The sequence below is a fragment of the Malaya genurostris genome, chromosome 2 (assembly GCF_030247185.1).
Source record: "Malaya genurostris strain Urasoe2022 chromosome 2, Malgen_1.1, whole genome shotgun sequence".
Taxonomy (NCBI): Eukaryota; Metazoa; Arthropoda; class Insecta; order Diptera; family Culicidae; genus Malaya; species Malaya genurostris.
The window spans coordinates 26,395,793-26,416,071 of NC_080571.1; the positions used below are offsets into that span (position 1 = coordinate 26,395,793).

Sequence of the window (20,279 nt, forward strand, 5' to 3'; positions counted from 1 at the left end):
GACAGTAGAAAGAGTAGACAGCAAAGAGTAGATACAGTAGAGAACGTAAAAAGAGTAGAGAAATAAATAAATAAAATACAGAATCCGTTCCATTATTTTGAAGAAAAAAACAGACTACAACAAACTTCTTACCGTTTGCAATAAACGAGACTGACAAAGACGACAAGACTAAGTGAGTTCCCAAAATGCAAAATTTCTATTATAAAAATATGTTTTCTTTAACAACCAAATCTTAAATAAGCTTTACTTCCGTAGTTTTCCCTTGAAAAAGACCATCAAAAACGGCCGTCGGGCAAATTAAAAAAACAAATCGTCTACCACACTTTTTAGACTGACAAAAGCCGCCCATTACAATACAATAATTCAAAACCAGTCGTTAAAGGACTTATATGTAAATAAAAAAAAGACAATAGAAAGAGTAGACATTGAAATTAGTAGACAAAATAACACAGACATTAAAAAGAGTAGAGGCAGTAAAACGAGTTGAAACAGTGATAAATAGGGTAGAGACATTGAAAAAATAAACGAAAAATGGGGACAGCAAGAAGAGTAGACATTCAACGAGTAGAGACAATAAAATGAGTAGAGGCAGTAAAACAAGTAAAGACAGTAAAAAGAAGAGACACAGTAGTAACCGAAGATACAGTAGAAAGAGTAGAGGCAGTCAAAAAAGTAGCAATAGCGAAAAGAAACAGTAAAAGTAAGAGACAATGAAAAGAGTAGACGGTAAAAAGAATAAAGACAGTAAAAAGAGCAGCGACAATAAAGAATGCAGACAGTAAAAAAAGTGAACAAAAAAAGTAGAGATTCTAAAACGAGTAGATACAGTAGAGAGAATAAAGTTAGTAAAAAAAAGTAGACTTTGAAAAAAGTAGAAAAAGTGACAGAACAAACAGAAAAAATGGATACAGTCAAAGGGGTAGAAGTAGTAAATAGGGTTAAATCAATAACAAGAAAGTTGAGATAGTGGAAAATGCAGATAGTAAAAAGAGTACATATAGTAAAATAGTAGACAATAAAAAGTATTGAAACAGTAAAGAGAGTATGGAAAACAAAATGAGTAGAGAGCAAATTGAATAGAGACAGCAAAACGTGTATAGAAAAGAAAATGAGTAGAGACAATACATTTAGTAGAAACAGTAAGAAGAGTTTAAACAATGAAACGAGTAAAGAATAAAATAAATAATAAAGTCAGTAAAAGAGTAAAGATCTTGAAGAGTAGAAAAAGTGAAAAAATAGACAGGAAAAATAGATACAGTAAAAAAGCTCATAGTAATAAAAGAGAGTAAAATCAGTTAAAAAAAGTTAAGACCGTAAAATATTACAGACAGGTAAAAAAGTAGAGACAGTAAAATAAATAGAAAGAATAAAAAGAGTTGAAACATCAAAGAGTATAGGAAACAAATGAGAGATGAGTAGAGGCAGTAAAACGAGTAGAGACGGAAGAAAGATTGGAGACAATAAATAGAGTAGAGACAGTAAATTGAGTAAAGACAGTAAAAAAAGGAAAGACAATAAAACTAGAAGAAACAGAAAAAAGAGTATAAAAAATAAATACCTACCCTATGTACAGGCACATTGAAAAGAATAGACAAAAATAGGGATAGTAAGAAGAGTAGAGATATTTAACTGGTAGATATAATAAAATGAATAGAGACAGTAAAACAAGTAGAGATAGTAGAAAAAAGAGACACAGTAGTAAAAGAAAAGACAGTAAAAAATGTAGCGACAGCAAAATAAGTAGAGACAATGAAAAAAGTAGACGGTAAAAAGAATACAGACAGTGAAAAGAGTAGATACAGTAGAGAGAATGAAGTTAGTAAAAAGAGTAAACATTGAAAAAAAACTAAAAACAGTGAAGGAGTAGTAGAAAAAAAAAGAGTAGAAGCAGTAAATAGGGTAAATTCAATAAAAAGAAAGTTGAGATCGTAAAAAAATGCAGATAGTTAAGAGTATATTGAGTAAAATAGTAGAGACAATAAAAAGAGAGTATAGAAAACCAAAATGAACAGAGAGTATATTGAGTAGAGACAGCAAAACGCGTATAAAAAAGAAAATGAGTAGAGACAATAAATTGAGTAGAGAGAATACATTAAGTGGAAACAGTAAAACAAGTGGAGACAGAAGGAAGAGTAGAACAATAAATAGAGTAGAGACAGTAAAGCGAGTAGAAATTAGAAAGAGTACATACAGTAAAACGAGTAGTGCTAATTGTAATGGCAAAACTATGAATTGTAAAAAGGTTTGAAAATTGATTTCATCGGAATCTCCACAATTTTTAAGTTAAGACGTGTTATCTGAGCTTCATTTTATTTAAAATTGATGGAATGCATTATTCTATCTGCTAACTCTAGTTCACGTAATAACTGATTGAATTCTTGCTTTAAAGTACACGTGGATATTTTGGCAACTTACAGAACAAGCTTTGTGTGAATTTCCTCACAGCTTGAAAGTACACTTTCTGTACTTCAACTTGCTCAAGCCAAATCATTCCCTTTTCTGGTTTCTTGGGAGTACTACAAATATTGCACTCTATGCTAGAGTATAACTTTGAATAATCCGGGTTAAACTGTACTTCCTAGTTCGAAGTTAATTTGCTTTGCCTTACTACCAGCACAATTACGGATGAAACAAGAGACAAGAACAAACAAACAAACAATTTTTCACAGTATTTATGGGACAAGATAAACTGCTTTCGCAAGCGTTTTCCATTGTTGATTTTGCCTGTTGAGACAAAAGACAAACTTTTCTTACCACAGTCTCTAATTGCTTGCAAAATAAGTTTATTTTTAATTTCAATCAATTTCTCATTAGTATTTAATAAGTCTCAAAACATTATCAAAATTGTTTGGAATCTGTAAAGCATTAGTTTTAACGTTCAAAACGAAAATTATGGTATATATTAAATAAAAATATCGTCGAGACCATGATAATGTTGTCAAATTCAGTCTAGTCGGTTTAATTTCAAACGGTTTCCGCTTTATGTGACCTCGATCCCGAACGATATTTCACCTTTCTATCGGAACACTGTGATTCCTGCTTTTACTGTTCGGACAGATGCTCTTCATGACAGGTTTAACATGTTTCTCTATCCTCGGTATAAAACGATCTAAAAATGATTCTGGTTGTTCGAGTAAAGAACATTGTTCAACTGGAAATAAGAATACGAAAATCTGTGAATTTTACACAACAGCAAACTGTCATCGCTAGTTGTCTTATAACATCATCTAAAAATCAATTCACAAGCTCAAAAAAATTAACTCTCTTAAAGTTTGGACCATCTGAATCGCAATCACGCAATCCGTATCGATTCAAACTTCATATGCTCGTTAGTGATTTAAAATCCAATGTTTCCCCCTAGCACCCGGTGCCCACGCCTCGTTGGACAACCCGGTCAAACTGGGTTGTGTTTGATTAGGTAGTGGATCACCCAAGTTGCCCAAGAACGGGTGACAATCAGTGCGGAAATCACCGGTAGAATTTCAATTTTGCACTTTTTTTTTTGTTACCGGCACCCGGCGTTGTGTGGTTTATTATTACCCAACAGGTCGAAAGCAAACAAACAAACAAACAGACTTACGACAAACGCGATCAAATTTCGGAAGAGCCACCGAAACTTCCATGCGGTTTTTTTTTTGTTTTTGTACTTTAGTCGGCATTTCGTCAAGGAAGCTTTTTCGATTACGTAGATTCACCTCTCTTAGGGCACCGGTTGGCTACCCGTTCTGTCCACTCGGCATATCGGTTTCTGCTTATTCGGCGGGTTGTGAACAGATGTTTGAAGCTACTGCGGCATGGGCAAATTTGGTACATTATTTACAAACAAGCGTGCGATTCCTGATTTTTTCGTTGTTCCTGGTTGCTTTGTTGCAACCGCTTGGGTGCTGAGCTAATGAGTGTTTGTTGATTTAATGGTTTTTCTTTTGTTTTTGCTTGTCTTTTCAGCGCCATCACCGAACTTCCAAAGGTTATTAGCGTTATTGCCAAGGTAGCGCCAACGAGCCAGCTTCGGAGGAGTTTGTACAACAGTTCGGCTCACTTCCAGCGGGAAAAGTACATCTTCGATATCGTGTTGCCAACTTTCGAAAAGTTTCAGGAAACCCGTGGCCTCAAACCGTCGCGGATGTTCAACCACTACCCGACGGTGATCGCTTCCGACTGCAGCGAAGGACGAGAGTTTATCCTGCTCGAAGATCTGTCCGGACAAGGTTTCCACAACTTCCAGCGGACGGAACCACTGGACTATGACAGTGTGTCGCAAATTCTGGTTTATTTGGCTCAGTTTCATGCCGTTTCGTTTGCCATGAAGGACCAGGCACCGGAGATATTCGAAAAGATAATCGATCAACTGAGGGAGACTATTTTCGTGGCACCGTTGCACAGTTCGTTCGAGGGATTCCTCAAGCGGCAGGTCGACTATGCGATGAAAACACTGGAACACTGTCCGGCCAAGGGCGATGCCGATGTGGGCCGACGGTTGTTCCAGTTCCGGGATGAGTACGGTCCGTCGATGGTCGAGTGTGTGGAGAATCGAGCGGATGTGGTCATTTGCCACGGTGATTGCTGGATCAGCAATATTCTGTTCAGACAGCGGGTAAGATTTATCCTTTTTGATGTGTATGATTTTCTTTAGTGTATCATACATTATTAATATGACTCAGATGTTCAAGATTTTGTTTACGGACTAGTTCGCGGTTTTAATTATTTTGGAATGCACAAGGTGTCTATAGAACTAATTACCGTCACCCTGTAAACCTGAAATCGAAATTCGGACAGTTACCGTCGGATTCTTGCCTATGCGCATGATTTTGGAGTATGTTTTTCGTACGGACTTCGATTTTCCAGGGATAGTTTAACCGGTTTTCCTAAAACTATTATTTGGTTATCAGCAACCACATGCCGATGTATATTGACCATGAGAAGCACGACACTCTGTACAATCGAATTGTCGAAAGTTAAAAACTTTCAAAATTCACCAGAAAAATTAGTTCAACTGGGTTCCAACTTCTCATATTAAACATGGCCTCAACAATGGACCTCTGTTTGCCGGGTTTGTTGAACGAAAAAAGTGGCACCCGGTTCAATGGTCTGTTTTAAAGTCGGCATACAAAAGTCCCGTATCAGTCTCCCGTTGGACGAATTATTGGACATTCGTTGGACCAACGGAGGACTTCCATTGGACGTCTTTTTTTTCTTAGGGGTAATAACGCAGAAATGATCGAAAGAGAATGTAAACAAAGAGAAACAGTCATTGGCTTTTGGGCCAATTGTTTTCAAATGTCGTCGAGATGTCGTCATTATACTTACAAGCAAAAAGACAAAGAAATTTTTTGTGAAATACGAGCAACTTCGCCTTAAACTATCTGTTCTAGAAACGCCATTCAGATATTCTTTTGACTATCTCTGAGATGCCAGAAGTATTTGAGCTCAATTTCCAATAGATTAAGCTCGGAGTCTGAACACCAAACAATTGAAAACGAAAAGAAGCATGTACAATATCGTTCAAAAATGAAAATAAGAACAAACTCACCGTTATGATCTGTCAACCGGAATTATAGTCATAATTTTCTAGCACTGCACTTTACCATAGGAATTCTTCATTTCGTAGCACTGCTTTCCCACTACAGTCGTCCAGTCCGAACGGGACTTTATACACACATTTTCGCGGCTCTATAAAAAAAACATTCGAATTTAAAACATCGACTTTTCAGCGAAGCAAAGCGAAATTCGTCGAAAAAACAAATTTCAATTTTTATGCTTGACGGAAGAGGACCGAAAGAGCACGACTACTACGATCGATCTTTTTTACTTCCTTCAGCAAGATATACACTGAAGCAATTAAGAGTTTCATAAGACTGGGACTGGCAAGTGGAAATCAATTTGATTAGGAGGTAGAGATTTTCATAAACAATCTTATGATTTTCCAAATTGTTATCTATGTATGGTAGAATTATTCGCTTTAAATATTTCATAAACAGTCCGTAATCATGTCTTATGATTACAACATTGAAAAAAAGCGAACGAAAAAGAAACTTCGAATCCTAGTTTTGCTGTTACTTCAAGACAGTCAAAATTAATAAATGAGCGTATCAAAGATAAATAATAAAGACATGTATGTGCCTACAGTAATTTAAAATAATCTGGTTCGTACCCGGTACTTTCTAAAATGACCACACTCACCGCTTGGTGGAGCGCGAGATTAATTGCATTGTTATCATTTCGATTAAAGTGTGCCATGAGTAGTCATCATCAAATGTCAACATTGTCACTTATTTCGATACCATAATATTAAAAGACAATTGTTAAAAATAACCAACAAGATAAGCAAAACAAATCGCAAAAGGAAAATAAACGGAAAAGCACGAAAAATGGGCATCCAAAGCCAGGTCATCATGCTCATTTTTTCCATATACTCGTGAACCGTAGATTTTGATTTTTTAACATTTATGCAATCTACTCTGACTTTTTTGTAGTACATAATGGTATGTCGGAAATCTACTGTGTTAGCACTTGGAATTCCGAGCTTTCCGAGCTACCTTTACTTCCAACGCGAAAAGTATACAATGTAACCAAAGATGAATAATAAAGACATGTATGTGCTTACAAATATTTAAAAAAAATGTGGTCCGTTCCCGGTACCTTCTAAAATGACCGCACTCACCGCTTGGTGGAGCGCGAGATTAATTGCATTGTTATCATTTCGACCAAAGTGTGCCATGAAATCTCAATTTATACAAATGAGCTAACGTATCGAAAGGGTTCTCACGGTTTGACATTTGCATTATGAATGCGATGATGGGAACTCAGCAGTGCAACAATTTTATCACCATTGGTGCCAGTTTCACGGAGGACCGTAGATGTGCGCCAAAAAAAGATCGTGACTGTCATGTCTGGAAATTCGTTTGTGATGTAACTTCCATATAACTGCTATGATTCATATCTGCTGTAAACTGTCCACTCACTATTAATTTAAATACACGATATGATAGCTGATTACATCAAAACAAACAAAATATTAAGTGTACCATAAAATCTCAATATAAAAAAATGAGCTAACAAATCGAAAGGTTCTCACGATTTGACATTTGTGTTATAAATGTGATGATGGGAACTCAACAGTGTAACCAGTTTATTACCATTGTTGCCAATTTCATGGAGGACCGTAGATGTGCGCCAAAAAAAGATCGTGACTGTCATGTCTGGAAATTCGTTTGTGAGCGTATCTTGCAAATTTTATAATTCCAGCCTTGAAACCAAGTGTTGAAATTCATTTTGGAGATGATTTTTTTGGAGATCTGTATGTGTCATAACAAAACGAAAATGGTTGTCGAAATTTAATTTGTTTACCGTAGTCATCACAAGTCGTCAAAACAACAAATGTATGTGTTGTGATTCGTTTTCAGTATGGATTGGTTTAAAATGAAAATATCTTCAGAATACTTTTGAATAGTTGGTTCATGAAATGTAAAAAAATAATGTTCTGAATTAAATTACTGAGCGAAATTTCGGATATTATGAAATGAAAAATTATCAATTCATTTACAATCCTTATTCTTTATGCGTGAAAGTCATAATTCGTTCTTATGACTTTATCTGAGTGTACCAGCCATCTGAAACCGGTATGTTAGCACCAGCTATTTGAAAGTACATTAATTACGTTGAGCCCCACTGCGATGTTTTGGTACTGGTCGCGACTCTCAAATTGTAAAAATTACCTTCATTCGATGTCATAAAACACTATCTGTTGTATTTTAGGTAAACCGACAAGTTATTGTTAGAGAATCGGTCAAAAAATCTCAAATTTTCGTGCAATAAACAAGGTAAACCATAAAACGATTGCATTACTGATTGTTTATTTACGTTGCAATTAGCTGGTTTTGATTAGTGATGCGCGAGCGCTCACGAGCCGTTCATTTGAACCGACTCGTAAGAATGAGCGAACGAACCACGGCTCTTCAAAATTGAGCCGCGGCTCTCAACATTAAAAGATAGCCAAGCTACGAACCATGGTTCATCCGACGACACGACCAGACACTTCGAAGGAAAATCAAAATAAAAAGTGTTCGTGAGCGATTTACCGCCAGTTACCACAAATATAGCGACCCCTTGATGGAGATGAAAATAATGTTCTTGAGCAACACTGCTTAAGTTGCTACGAACTGGTAACCAAGGAACCCCATAATAAATAAACAAACCACTTGAAAAGGTTTTGAAACAGTTCAATTGAAATTTTTTGCCATCAGTGCCAAAATTAAAAACTCTAAATAGTTCTGGAGAAATCAAGATCGAGGAAGCGCGAGGCCGGGAACTGGTACCCCTGAAAAATGATATTATCAATACGACGAAGTAAGACGCTTTCACAATACCTAATTACGAAGAACAAAATTTGGCTAACTGAACATTTTTATTTATCTAGAATTACAGAATTATCTTGCACCAGAGTCAGGTTCAATAGTTGAACATGTACCAGAAAGAACTAGAAATTTGTAAGTTAATGTTACAACGTTCCTTTTGTATTTGCGCCAACCGGAACTGGGTGCACAATATGCGAATTTGACATTAGATGTATTGCTGCGATAAACAGGCGTCATGCTATATCATCTTCAAGGGCTATCAAGGAGCTCAATCTGTATCGTAGTCATGAAACTCATTCATGATGTGTATCAAATTATTTTAAGGAAATTTATTTTTACAGGTCATAATTCTGATCAGAAACTGGATTCCCGTGTTCTCAACTGTCTCAGGTTCATCAAATTCTACACCCGTTTTCCGAAGTAAAGGAGTACCTGGAATGTCCAAAATATGACGACGTAATGTTTTACATGTACGTTGATTAGCAATTAGGATTCAATGATTTGGTAGAAAATCAGAAGTAATGGAAATACAAAAATATGACGAATATTTTAGAAAGTCATTATGAAAGAACAAATTTGAATTCTGTTTATAAGTCTATTCGTATCTGCATATGAAGTGCGATTCTGGAATGGATTAGAAATAAACCTCAAATATTTAAGCATTTGTTGCAAACGATTTACTTGCATCTAGTAGAATAGTGTTGATTTATCTGATCGACTCAGCTTTATCATTCATTATTTGATACTAAATTTTGATGATCAGATTGATAAAAGGATTCGCACTAACGGTTTATTGACTTTTGCAGTTTACTACCATCTTAAAACTCATTTACATAGCAGACAGCCCCCAAAGATTTGATCTGAAGTTTGATTATGTTAAATTATTTACCAAACATCGACGGATATTGGAACGCTATGCGATACCGACAACGCAATAAAATTATCCAATACAAAAGATTTTGGCACATACATCGGTTCTACAAGAAATTTTTCGTAAGTTCGAGCCCCAGCTGAACTAATCGATCCACTGCTCTTACGCGTGGTGATGCTGCAGAACTTGTTATTTGCCGCAAAATGAGATCTTCCACTCGAGGTCGTTTATTTTGTTTACATTCTTCAAGTCTTCAATATGCAGTAACCAAGGTTTTGGTAATTGTTATTCAAAATCAATAATTCATAAACCTGTGTTGCCAGTTTCAATAGTTTTTCAAGAGATTCATTTTGACATTACCAGTTACTGAGGGGTAGTTAAATTTGCGATACAGTTTCGATAGACGAGTGGCAGGTCGTGTCGTCGGTTCATCCGACGACACGACCTGCCACTCGCCTATCGAATCTGTATCGCAAATTTAACTACCCCTCAGTAACTGGGAATGTCAAAATTAAATTTCCTGAAAAAAAAATTAAACTGGCTACACTTGTTGATAAATTATTGATTTTGAATAACAGTTACCGTAACCTTGGTTACTGCTTTTCAACTAGATTTTGGAATGTAAACAAAACAAATTTTGAATTCGTTTTACACGCCGAAAATTTGAACAAATGCCAGAGGGAAATCCTGTAACAAGTGATGATGGCAGATGAAAATTCGTTTTTAAAATTTGCTGCATTGCGTCTTGTACTTGTCTACCAATAAAGTTTCCATCCGCTGTCGCATTAAACCAGTTAGAGCAAGCCCGAACGATCGAGACATTATTCTAGAACCTCTCCTATCGATGACTGCTCCGAAGTTTTTTTTTTGAGATAATAATAACTGAACCCCTAATGACGAATGATATTAAAAAACGAATGTTAGGAAAAGAAAGCGAACTACAATGAGTTAATTATATTAAAAACAAAAACCAGGTAAATCGGATCCATAACACCGATTCCTTACTTTATTATCGTATACATGAGACATCGATTCAATTTGTATGTGGAGTGTTTTGAACAATACTTTTGATGCTTCGGGAATCGAAAACCGAGGACCCGGAGGTTAGTTTGTTTGACCATCAAATAACAAGAGATTGTATTCAACATAATTTTAAAGTTTTTGAACCTTTTTTGAGTAATTATTATTTGAATGACGATTAGCATTTTTTTGCGCGCATATCCTACAACTTTTCACTATGCATTTAAAAGTACCATCCAAAAAATCACATCATCATACCATTCATAATATTCTGACAATTTTTATCAGGAAACTAATTTGTAAGTGATTTTATAGAATCAAATTATTCTTAAGCTGCAAATGTTTGCAATGAACCCGATACCACGCTAAGAGTCAATAAGTGCTCTAGAAAGTCCAGCCCTGTGTATCACGAACTCAGGTATAGACTTGATACTCAATTATTGGGTTTTTAGGATGCTTTTCTTAATTCATAATTGATAGTACGTCATTACTGATATCTGAGTGTGTTTTACAGTGATGGCATATTCCGGTATATCCTGGGTATGACAAAATTATTTTCCCTTGATGTAGATGAAGGTTGCGTTTTAGTAACAATGGCAAAAAGCTGAATGAAAATGAATAGAAATAGGTCTTTATTAGCAACTCAATAATTTCAGAACTTACTTTTGCTCTGAAATTGTGTATTGGGCCGGAATTCAAAATTACGATTCAGAACGATTCCGATACATTTAAAGACTTTGTTTATTTGAATAAGGACACCTTGGTAACTAGTTCATAGCAACTAGAACAGTGTTGCTCAAGAAAATCATTTTTAACATTAGTAAGGGGTCACTCAATTTATGGTAACTGGTGGTAAATCGTTTACGAACATTTTTAATGCTGACTTTTCTTCGGAGTGTCAGGTCGTGTCGTCGGTTCATCCGTGCTCCCGCTCAAATTTAACAACCATGGTTCGTGTAGTCTGAGCTAGGGATGGGCGAATGCTCACGAGTCGTTCAAAAGATCTGCGGCTTTCAAAAAGATCCATGTCAGTCAGCCTTAAAATATTAGCTTTCTAACGATGATGTTTTCTAATGGAGCTGTCAAAATACACAGGAAAATTTATTCTTCCGTAATTTTTTATTTATTTGAAAAGTTTCTGTTCTAACTTTTATTGTTTCAAACAGAACCTTGGGTGCTGAAAAAATAACAGAGGTAGAAAATGGATGAAATTCTCACACGAAAATTAACGGTTCGCATAAGTGAATAATTTTGTAAATACAAGATGTATAGATGATTTTATAAGTGGAAATTTTTTTTTCTTGCGTTTTGAAAGATAAACTTGCAATCATCATCCTCGCACACGTACACTTTGTGAAACACAACGTTAGATCGCCCATTCCGCTCGTGTATTTCGTGGCTCTTACACTCACTCTCTCGAACCGCTTCTCCACATTGACATTTATTGAGAAAGAACCGATGAGCCGTTCAATTGAACCGGCTCTTACGAAAGAGCGTTCGGTTCAGAGCCGCTCATTGAAATGAGCCGTATTGCCCATCACTAGTTTTGATGTTCCGGTTAAGATCTCATCAAGATGGCGTCATGATAGGAAGTGTACACATCAGCGCTGCCAACTATACCGATTTCTCGGTATTTATACCGATTTTTGGACTCTCTCAAAATACCGATATTTCAATTTTCATACAGATAAATACCGATTTTCAGTTTTTGTGTTGGATTCCATAGGGGTAAACCAGGTCGAGCGACCTTTTTTTTGGTCGCAAAACCAGTTTCGATTGTTGATTTTTCGAGAAAGATATTGTACAGATAGATTTTTTCGCCAAATACAGATTTTTGAAAAAAACAGTTGACAGCACTGGTACACATTGAAATTGCCTGCTTGTGCCAGGTAGATTTCCCCCCGTCGCCTGCCAGCGAATGCTGGCAGAATTCTGACAAGAGTCTGGTAACAATGCAACGACCGTTTCCGGCAGAGAATTTCTTCTAGCGGTTATTAACGGTTCGGTTTTGGTCGGATTTTTGCCATACAATTTGCATTTGGATTTGCTTGCAGTATTGACGAATATCAAATGAAGTCGAACAGAAAAAAAGAAGGAAGAGCGATCTTGCGTAACGTGACGTGGCGAGAGAATGACGCAATGTCGCCTGCAAAACATTGACAGCTGCCGGAATCTTGCCAGGCTTCTGCCGGCTGCCAGAATTTCTCACAAGCGGGTGTTGGATTTTTGGATTTTTTTTATTATTCAATAATCAAATTAAATTTCAAACTAATTATTAAATATTAGTCGATAATCAGGATTATTAATCGATTCCTCGATCGATATTCCGATGTTCCAATCGTGATCTGAATTTTACACTCAGATTGAAAACATTTTTACGATAGTCGGTAAAAGTTTTATTGGCCTGCAAACAACACCAAACCAATGTCTTATTCGCTTAAGGTCTGAGGCCAGTGTGTTTTAGGCTGTTCTTGAGGGCTATTTTCACACTTTACATCTGATTTGTTCAGAATTGGTGACGAATATCAAAAAGCCAACTGACAATCTCTTAGAAAATTAGTTTAGATTATTCGGTGAAAATGAAATGAAAAATGAAAAATGAAATGAAAGTGAAATGAAAAATGAAAGAATGATCCATTGACTTTAGCGGTCGGGAAAGTCCTTTTTCTGAAGGAATAATTGTATAGCTGAAAACGCCGTCTTTCAACTTGTTCATTGAATACCGCGCCTTCAAAAGCATGGATCAAAAATCTATCCTAACAATGTCTAGATAATTTATTTCAGATGCGATTAGTGCATAAAAACATATATGTTATATTTCAATTTTTATATTTCTATATAGAGCTGATTTCGTTCGTCCAGAGATTAATTGAATCGAGCTTTAATGCTTTTTTAAACTAATTCCTCTGGTTATTATTTCCCAAAATGATCTCCAAATCGTTTCAAGAAATAATACTCCGTGTAAATGGATCATTTATAGTTGAACCAACTCCTGGTTTCGTGAGTCCGAGAACTGCATTACAGAAGAATCGTGTAAAATCGATTCGCCACAATCCGATCGCATTATGTAATCAAACTGGCTTGTCCTCAGCGATGCTAGATAGTAGTAGTGTCATTTCCGTAGATTGGCATTTTTCTCGGAAGCTCTTTTTCCGATTTATTAATTTTAATTTTTTTTTCTCGTCAGACAAAACTAGTTTCCGTAGTTCTCCGTTGATAAATTTAAATTTCCGTAGATTTCCATAGAAAAAATCCAATTTACGTAGATTTTGTCTACGGATCCGTAGATCCGTAGAAAATGTCCAGATCCGTAGATCTACGGAGATTTCCGTAGATCTGACATCGCTGCTTGTCCTAACAACAGCTGCCTACTGTGATTTTACACTCTAAACGTAATTCAATCAAATCTGACCTTTCTTATCTATTATTTATATCGTTAATAGCAAAACCATTCTCTATTCTTGCAGAACAAACAAATCCCGAACGAGCTGAAATTCCTGGATTGGCAGGTATCGCGCTGCGGCACTCCGGTGATCGATTTATCCTACTTCCTGTTCTGCTGCACAGACACGGACCTACGGACCCGGTTGCCAGAGTTACTGCGGAAATATCACACCGCTCTGCTCGAGCGAATCGATGAACTGGGCAGCGATGGCCGAAAGTTGTTCCCCTTCGAGACACTGCAGCTGCATTTGAAAAAGTTTGCCCGGTTTGGATTCGGTAAGTTTGGCAGAAACCCAACCCCAGCGGAAGCAAGCTAATCGAATACCCACTTGCATTGCAGGAATGGCACTGATGACCCTACACACCACTTGCTGCGTGGAGAAGGACCTGCCGGACATATCGGCCGCCCTGGAGAGTTCCGAACTGGTTGATCTGGATAAGTACGCCAAAGATTTGCTGTACAACCCAGCCTACATCAAGCGGATGACCGGCGTCTGTCGAGATATGGTTAGACTAGGCTACCTTTAGGCGAAACCGCGCATACCAAAAAAACGCGACACAAAGTGTTTGAGTTTTTATTATTCACCATAAGCTACTGTAGGAGGCCTTCCAAAACCAGAATGGGGTCCAACCGTACTTAGATTATATCGTTTTTTATAAAAAAAAGCAAACCACTTGAAAGCAGTATTTTAAACCGGCAGCTTTTTTTTAAATCGATTGTGTTTGAACAAAAAAAAACAAAACATTTTACATTTTCCTCGGAGAGCAAAGCTCTCAATGAAGAAAGGAACTTCTGATGCAGGGATTACAATTAGTGTCTAAGACAGAACCAAACGTTAGAAACGGAAAATTACGAATCGTAATCGGCATTTATCATCACATTTTAGTGATTGGATTGTACAATTTGGAATAAACTAAAAACGAAAAAACAAAACAAAACAAATTAGAATGCGGATATTGAAAAACTGTACTAGCATAGCTTACAGCACCACCACCACCATTTACAAAGCACTTATATACTCAACTCCCGCATTGGTACTACTATATTTTACTTTATTTTTATTAGATTCTAAGCAGACACCATGTTACAATGACGGCGTGTATCTCACCAGTATTCGGTGCCTATCGGATGATAGAATTATATCGAGTAGTAAAACACGACTGCCGAAATAAAGATAGTTTTAGGCGCAAACTTTTGCTTTTTAATTAACATTTTGTCAATAATGAGAAAATGAAACTTTGTGAAATTTGAGTCAGTTTTGAACCTGATTCATTTATCGGGTTTGTCAACACTTCCGTTGCTAAGTGCGCACCCAACTCAGATTAATGGAAACTGTTTGTTTGATGAAACTATTGTTTGTTTTGTTTTGTTTAGATTATAGAGGTTTTAACCTTAAGGTCATTCGCCTCTTCGGGCCAGTAAAACTTTCTGACCCTATGTGCGGGGTTGGGAATCGAACCCAGGTGGGCTGCGTGAAAGGCATCGAATTACCCATCACGCTATACCCGTCCCCTGATGAAACTAAATTTATAATTTTTAGATTCTATACTATCAAAGTTTACTATAGTTTATTTTGATGAAACTGATACCACTGAAAATCAAAGTTAGCGTAACTATGGAAACCGTTATTTCCATGATAAACAATTGCATTTCGTTGATATGGACACGAACATGTGAGGGTTTTGTTGGTGCAAACAAGAATTCTTTCCATTCTGTGATCGAAACAGACGTGTCTTTTCTATGTGCGACAAATACACCTTGCTTTGCCTGAGGGTCAGTGGCGTATCGAGGAAATTTGACGCCCGGGACAAAATAATAGATTTGCCGCCCCCATCTTTGGTTAGTGAGCAAAGAAAACACTTCATCTGAACTCCATCTCCGGAAAGATGACTTGGTCGATCAAAAAAAAAAGGTCCCAAGGATTAGTTTGCCGCCCCCTAAAAACGTTGCGCCCGGGGCGAGTGCCTTTTTCGCCACCACCTTTGCTACGCCACTGCTTAGGGTGCCTTCTCAGAATCAATCCTGAAGGAAAGCGTTAAGTTTTTGATCATGAATAGCATCCAGCAGAATTCAGGTCCAGAATCCAGATTCGTGATTCATTTCCTAAATTGAGATCTGGAATCCAGGTGCAGAGTCCAGGTCAAGTAATCAGGTTCAGAACTCCGGTTTAGAATTCTAGTTCAGATTCCAGCTCCAGATCCAGTATTTAAGTCCCGAACATGAATCGCGGTAAAGAATTCCGATCCACAATTCAGATTCAGATCCCAAATTCAAATCCAAAATTTAAGTCTAGAAATCAGTTTCAGAATAAAGGTTCAGAATTCAGTTCAGAACCAGAACTAGTGTCCAGGTATGAATTTCTGTTCCGAAATTCTGGTTCAGAATTAAGTACAGATTCAAAATTCATTTTATAAACTGAGGTCTTGAATCCAGGTTCAAAATCAAGGTTTAGATTCTGAATCCTGGACTAGATTCCAGGTCAAGTATTCAGGTTCAGATTCAGAATCCCGGTACAGAATTCTAGTTCAGATTCCAGGTCAGATCCAGATTCCAGGTCAGATCCAGATTCCAAGAATCAATTCCAGAAGGTTCCAGAATTAATTTCCAGTACTCGTATCATAAACCTAGATCCCAAATTCAAATCCTCAATTCAGGTCAAGAAATCAGTTTCAGAATCAATATCCAAAATTCAGTTCAGAACCAGTACCAGAATACAGGTGCAAAATTATGCTCCGGGATTCTGGTTCAGAATTGAGGGTCGTATCCCGAATGCAAATCCAGAATCGTTAATCTAGGTAACGAAATACAGAATCATTACCGAATTTCAAATGCAAAATATAGTCCCAGAATGCAGGCTTATAATCCAGACACAAAATGCATTTTTTAAATTTGAACCCAAGTTCAAAATAATGGTTCAGATCCTGGTCTAGAACCCGGGTCAAATATTCAGGTTCAGAACTCCAGTTCAGAATCCCGGTACAGAATTCTAGTTCAAATTTCAGGTCCAGATCCAGAATTCAGATCCTAAATCAATATCCATGTTCAGAATCTCGGTTTAGAAAACGATTGCAGAATTCAGACCCAGTTCCAGGATGCGTGTCCAAAAGTCATTTCTAGAACTCAGATCTTCAATTGCAGATCCAGTTCCAGAATACAAGTCCAGAATCCAGATTCTAAATTCATTTTCTAAATTGAGGTATTGATCCCAGGTCCAGAGTCAAAGTTCAGATCCTGAGTCCAGGTCAAGTATTCAGGTTCAGAGCTCCAGTTCAGAATCCCGGTACAAAATTCTAGTTCAGAATCTAGATCCAGATATTATATTCAAGTCCCGGACATGAATCACGGTAAAGAATCCCGAATCACAATCCAGAATTAATTTCCAGTACTCGTATCATGAACCTAGATCCCAAATTCAAACCCAGGGGTGGAATCATGTAAGGTGATAAGTGACTATCACCTCCTGGTGATAAAGAGGTGATCACCAGAATGTTTGGAATCACCGAAGGTGATCACTTTTACTATCACCATCACCGGTGATTGAGCCAACTTCACTCCATTTATCACCTGTCAAGAAACGTCAATTTTTCAGGAGTAAAATATGAATGTGGCGTATACCATTGATATTAGGAGAAGTAACATATGAAAGTGGCGTATACCCATATAATATTTTAAAATCTAAATTTTCATTCCTATAGTTTTCAATCCCTTTCATTAATTCGAGTCATGTTTATCAATGATGATTTGTATGGATCGAAGAGTAACGTTGAAAAAAATTGCCCGACGAGTATGGCAAACTGCGCACAAACAAATAAAAAATTCACTTGTTGGTTTAATTCAGTACCGATTTTTATTTATCAATGGAAATCAATGTCACAGTCAGTTCTTTGGGATTAATTTGCTAGCTTTGAAATGACACGAATTGTTAGATCTTCTTGATGTTTCACAACGGATGGCATTCCTCTCCAATGAGAAAGATCCGTTAAATAATTTTGTGTATAGTTTTCATTCACTTTACGATAATGGCATTTCACAGAGCTTTCAATTGCTAGTTCCATTTTGGAAATTTTACCCACCGGACATCCACTATGATTAGCAGCAACTAATTGTCCAAAAATATTGCCTTATTTAGTTCAACTCACAAGAAGAAAATTAAGAACGCAGTTTAATCTTTTTTACTCGTTCAGTTGAACGAGACGGATATGTCGCTCACTAAGTCACGACCATCTAATTCTACTGAAAATGTTAGCATAGAATTTTTATGTTGTTACATTATGTGCAACAGGAGATGTCTACATTCATAAACTTATCTCTTTTCCAGAAAGCAATTAATCTTTGACTCTACGAATACCCCAATTATATTCCATCAAATAATAATACTAACATAAATGAATTGATTTAATTGATAAATACTACCGCTCATTCAATGAATTCTTTAAACTATACAAACTAAGTTACTTTTTATTTTGGTATTTAATTTTGACACAATATCAGTACGAATTTTATTGAAAAATTATCCTCTCCGACCAATTTTGGTAGGCTATGTTTATATCAGTGGCTTAAAATTCACCTAACGGACAATAATTTATAAAGCCACTTCTCGAAAAATCAAATCACTACTAAAAGTGATAACTAAATTGCTATCACCTTCATTTTGACATGAAGGTGATTAAATCGTGGTGACTATCACCTTACGTAATGCCAACATTTGATAGTGATGTTAGCCTTTCAGCAGTGGTGACAGAACTTAGTGATTATCACCTTACATGATTCCAAATTTTCAAAAGTGATAATCACTTGGTGATAATCACCTTACATGATTCCACCCCAGAATTCAGGTCTAGGAATCCAGATCAAGTATTCAGGTATGTAATTTCAGTTCAGAATCTCGGTACACTATTCAGATCCGAAATCAAGATCCATGTTCAGAATCTCGGTCCAGAATACGATTCCAGGATTCAGATCCAATTCCAGAAAGCGGGTCCAGAATTTATTTCTTCTTAAATCTAAATATGAAATTCGAATCCAGAATTCAATTCTAGAATTCAGGTCTAGAAATCAGTTTCACCATCCAGATCCAGAATTTGGTTTAGGACCAGTAGCAGAATCCAGGCCAAAAAATTCTGTTTTGAGATTCTAGTTCAGAATTAAGAATCGTATACAGAATGCCAATCCAGAAACTAGGTCCCAAAGTATAGAATCAGGACCAGATTTCAAATCCAAAATATAATCCCAGAATTCAGGTCCATAATCCAAATTCAGTTCATTTCCTAAATTGAGATCTTGAACCCAGGTTCAAAATCAAGGTTCAGATCCTGGTCTAGAATCCAGGTCAAATATTCAGGTTCAGAACTCCAATTCAGAATCCCAGTACAGAATCCCAGTACAGAATTACAGTTCAAATTGCAGATTCAGATTCAGAATTCAGACCCAAAATCAAGATCCATGTTCAGAATCTCGGTTCAGAGTACGATTGCAGAATTCAGATCCAGTTCCAGGATGCGTGGCGTGGATTCATTTCCAGAACTCAGATCTTCAATTGCAGATCCAAAACTCAGGTCTAGAAATCAGTTTCAGTACGCAGGTCCAGAATTAAGTTCAGGACTAGTAACAGAATCCAGATACAAAATGATGTACCAAAATTCTGGTTCAGAATTAAGGATTTTATCCAGAATGCCAATCCAGAATCTAGGTGCAAAATCCAGAATGCCAATCCAGAATAAACCCAACCTACTGAATCAGAACAGGAATTCAAATCCAAAATATAATTCCAGAATCCAGATTCAAAATTTATTTTCTAAATTGAGGTCTTGAAGGTCTTGGTTGGTCTAGAATCCAGGTCAAGTATTCAGGTTCAAGCTGGTCCTGAACTAGATTTAGATCCTGGAATCTGAAACTGATTTCTAGACCTGGATTATGGAACCAGTACCAGAATCCAGGTACAAAACTTTATTACAGAATTCTGGCTCGGAATTAAGGATCGTATCCCGAGGGCCAATCCAGTATCTAGGTCCTAAAATACAGAATCAGGACCAGAGTTCAAATTCAAAATATAGACCCAGAATTCTGATCCGTAATCCAGATTCAAAATTCATTTCCTAAATTAGGGTCTTGAACACAGGCCCAGAATTGCAGTTCAGAAATCAGGTGCAGAGTTCTAGTTCAGTTCCTAAGTCTAGTATCAAAGTTCAGAACATGAACCCCAGTATAGAATTATGATCCATGATTCAGGTCCTATATCCAGATCCAAGTTCAGACTCTCGGTTTCTGAACTCAGATCTGAGTCTAGAATTTATTTCTAGAACACAGGTTCGGAATCCAAGCCCAACATTCAAATCTATCATTCTGGCCTCGAATTCAAGTCTTAGGCTCAGAATTCGGATCCTGAATCTAGATCCAGGATTAAGTTCAGGTTCTGATACAGAATTTAGAGGCTCACAATTCAGGTTCAGAATATAGGTCCAGAATTCAAGTTCATAACTTAGATACAGAACCCCGGTCTAGAATTTCAATCTCGAATACTGGTCTTTTCTCGTAATCCAGTTTAGAATTTAGGTCCATTCAATTCAATTCCAAATCCAGATCCAGGATC

The 20,279-nt window shown here is 36.8% G+C and overlaps 2 protein-coding genes and 1 long non-coding RNA gene across 5 annotated transcripts in view; 2 read left to right on the top strand and 1 right to left on the bottom strand.

Moving 5' to 3' along the window:
* The window catches only part of LOC131432586 (uncharacterized), a 34,221-nt gene extending 19,340 nt beyond the window's left edge, over positions 1-14,881 (top strand). The window contains exons 2-4 of the mRNA XM_058598933.1: positions 3,946-4,594; positions 13,713-13,965; positions 14,030-14,881. Coding sequence (XP_058454916.1) covers positions 3,946-4,594; positions 13,713-13,965; positions 14,030-14,217 — 1,090 coding nt within the window. The 3' untranslated portion in view covers positions 14,218-14,881. The remainder of the gene's footprint in view (positions 1-3,945; positions 4,595-13,712; positions 13,966-14,029) is intronic.
* LOC131432587 (transport and Golgi organization protein 2) overlaps positions 1-20,279 on the bottom strand; it is a 130,601-nt gene that overhangs the window by 101,958 nt on the left and 8,364 nt on the right. The window contains exon 1 of one of the 3 annotated variants that reach the window (XM_058598937.1): positions 5,531-5,768. The exons of the other annotated variants lie outside the window; for them this stretch is intronic. The gene's annotated coding sequence lies outside the window, so the exon portion shown is untranslated. Of the gene's footprint in view, positions 1-5,530; positions 5,769-20,279 lie in introns of those variants that run through there. 3 annotated transcript variants of the gene reach the window in all.
* On the top strand, positions 8,207-8,829 carry LOC131432588 (uncharacterized). Its single transcript, XR_009229903.1, has 3 exons — positions 8,207-8,346; positions 8,417-8,486; positions 8,696-8,829. It is a non-coding gene; the product is annotated as an uncharacterized LOC131432588 (long non-coding RNA).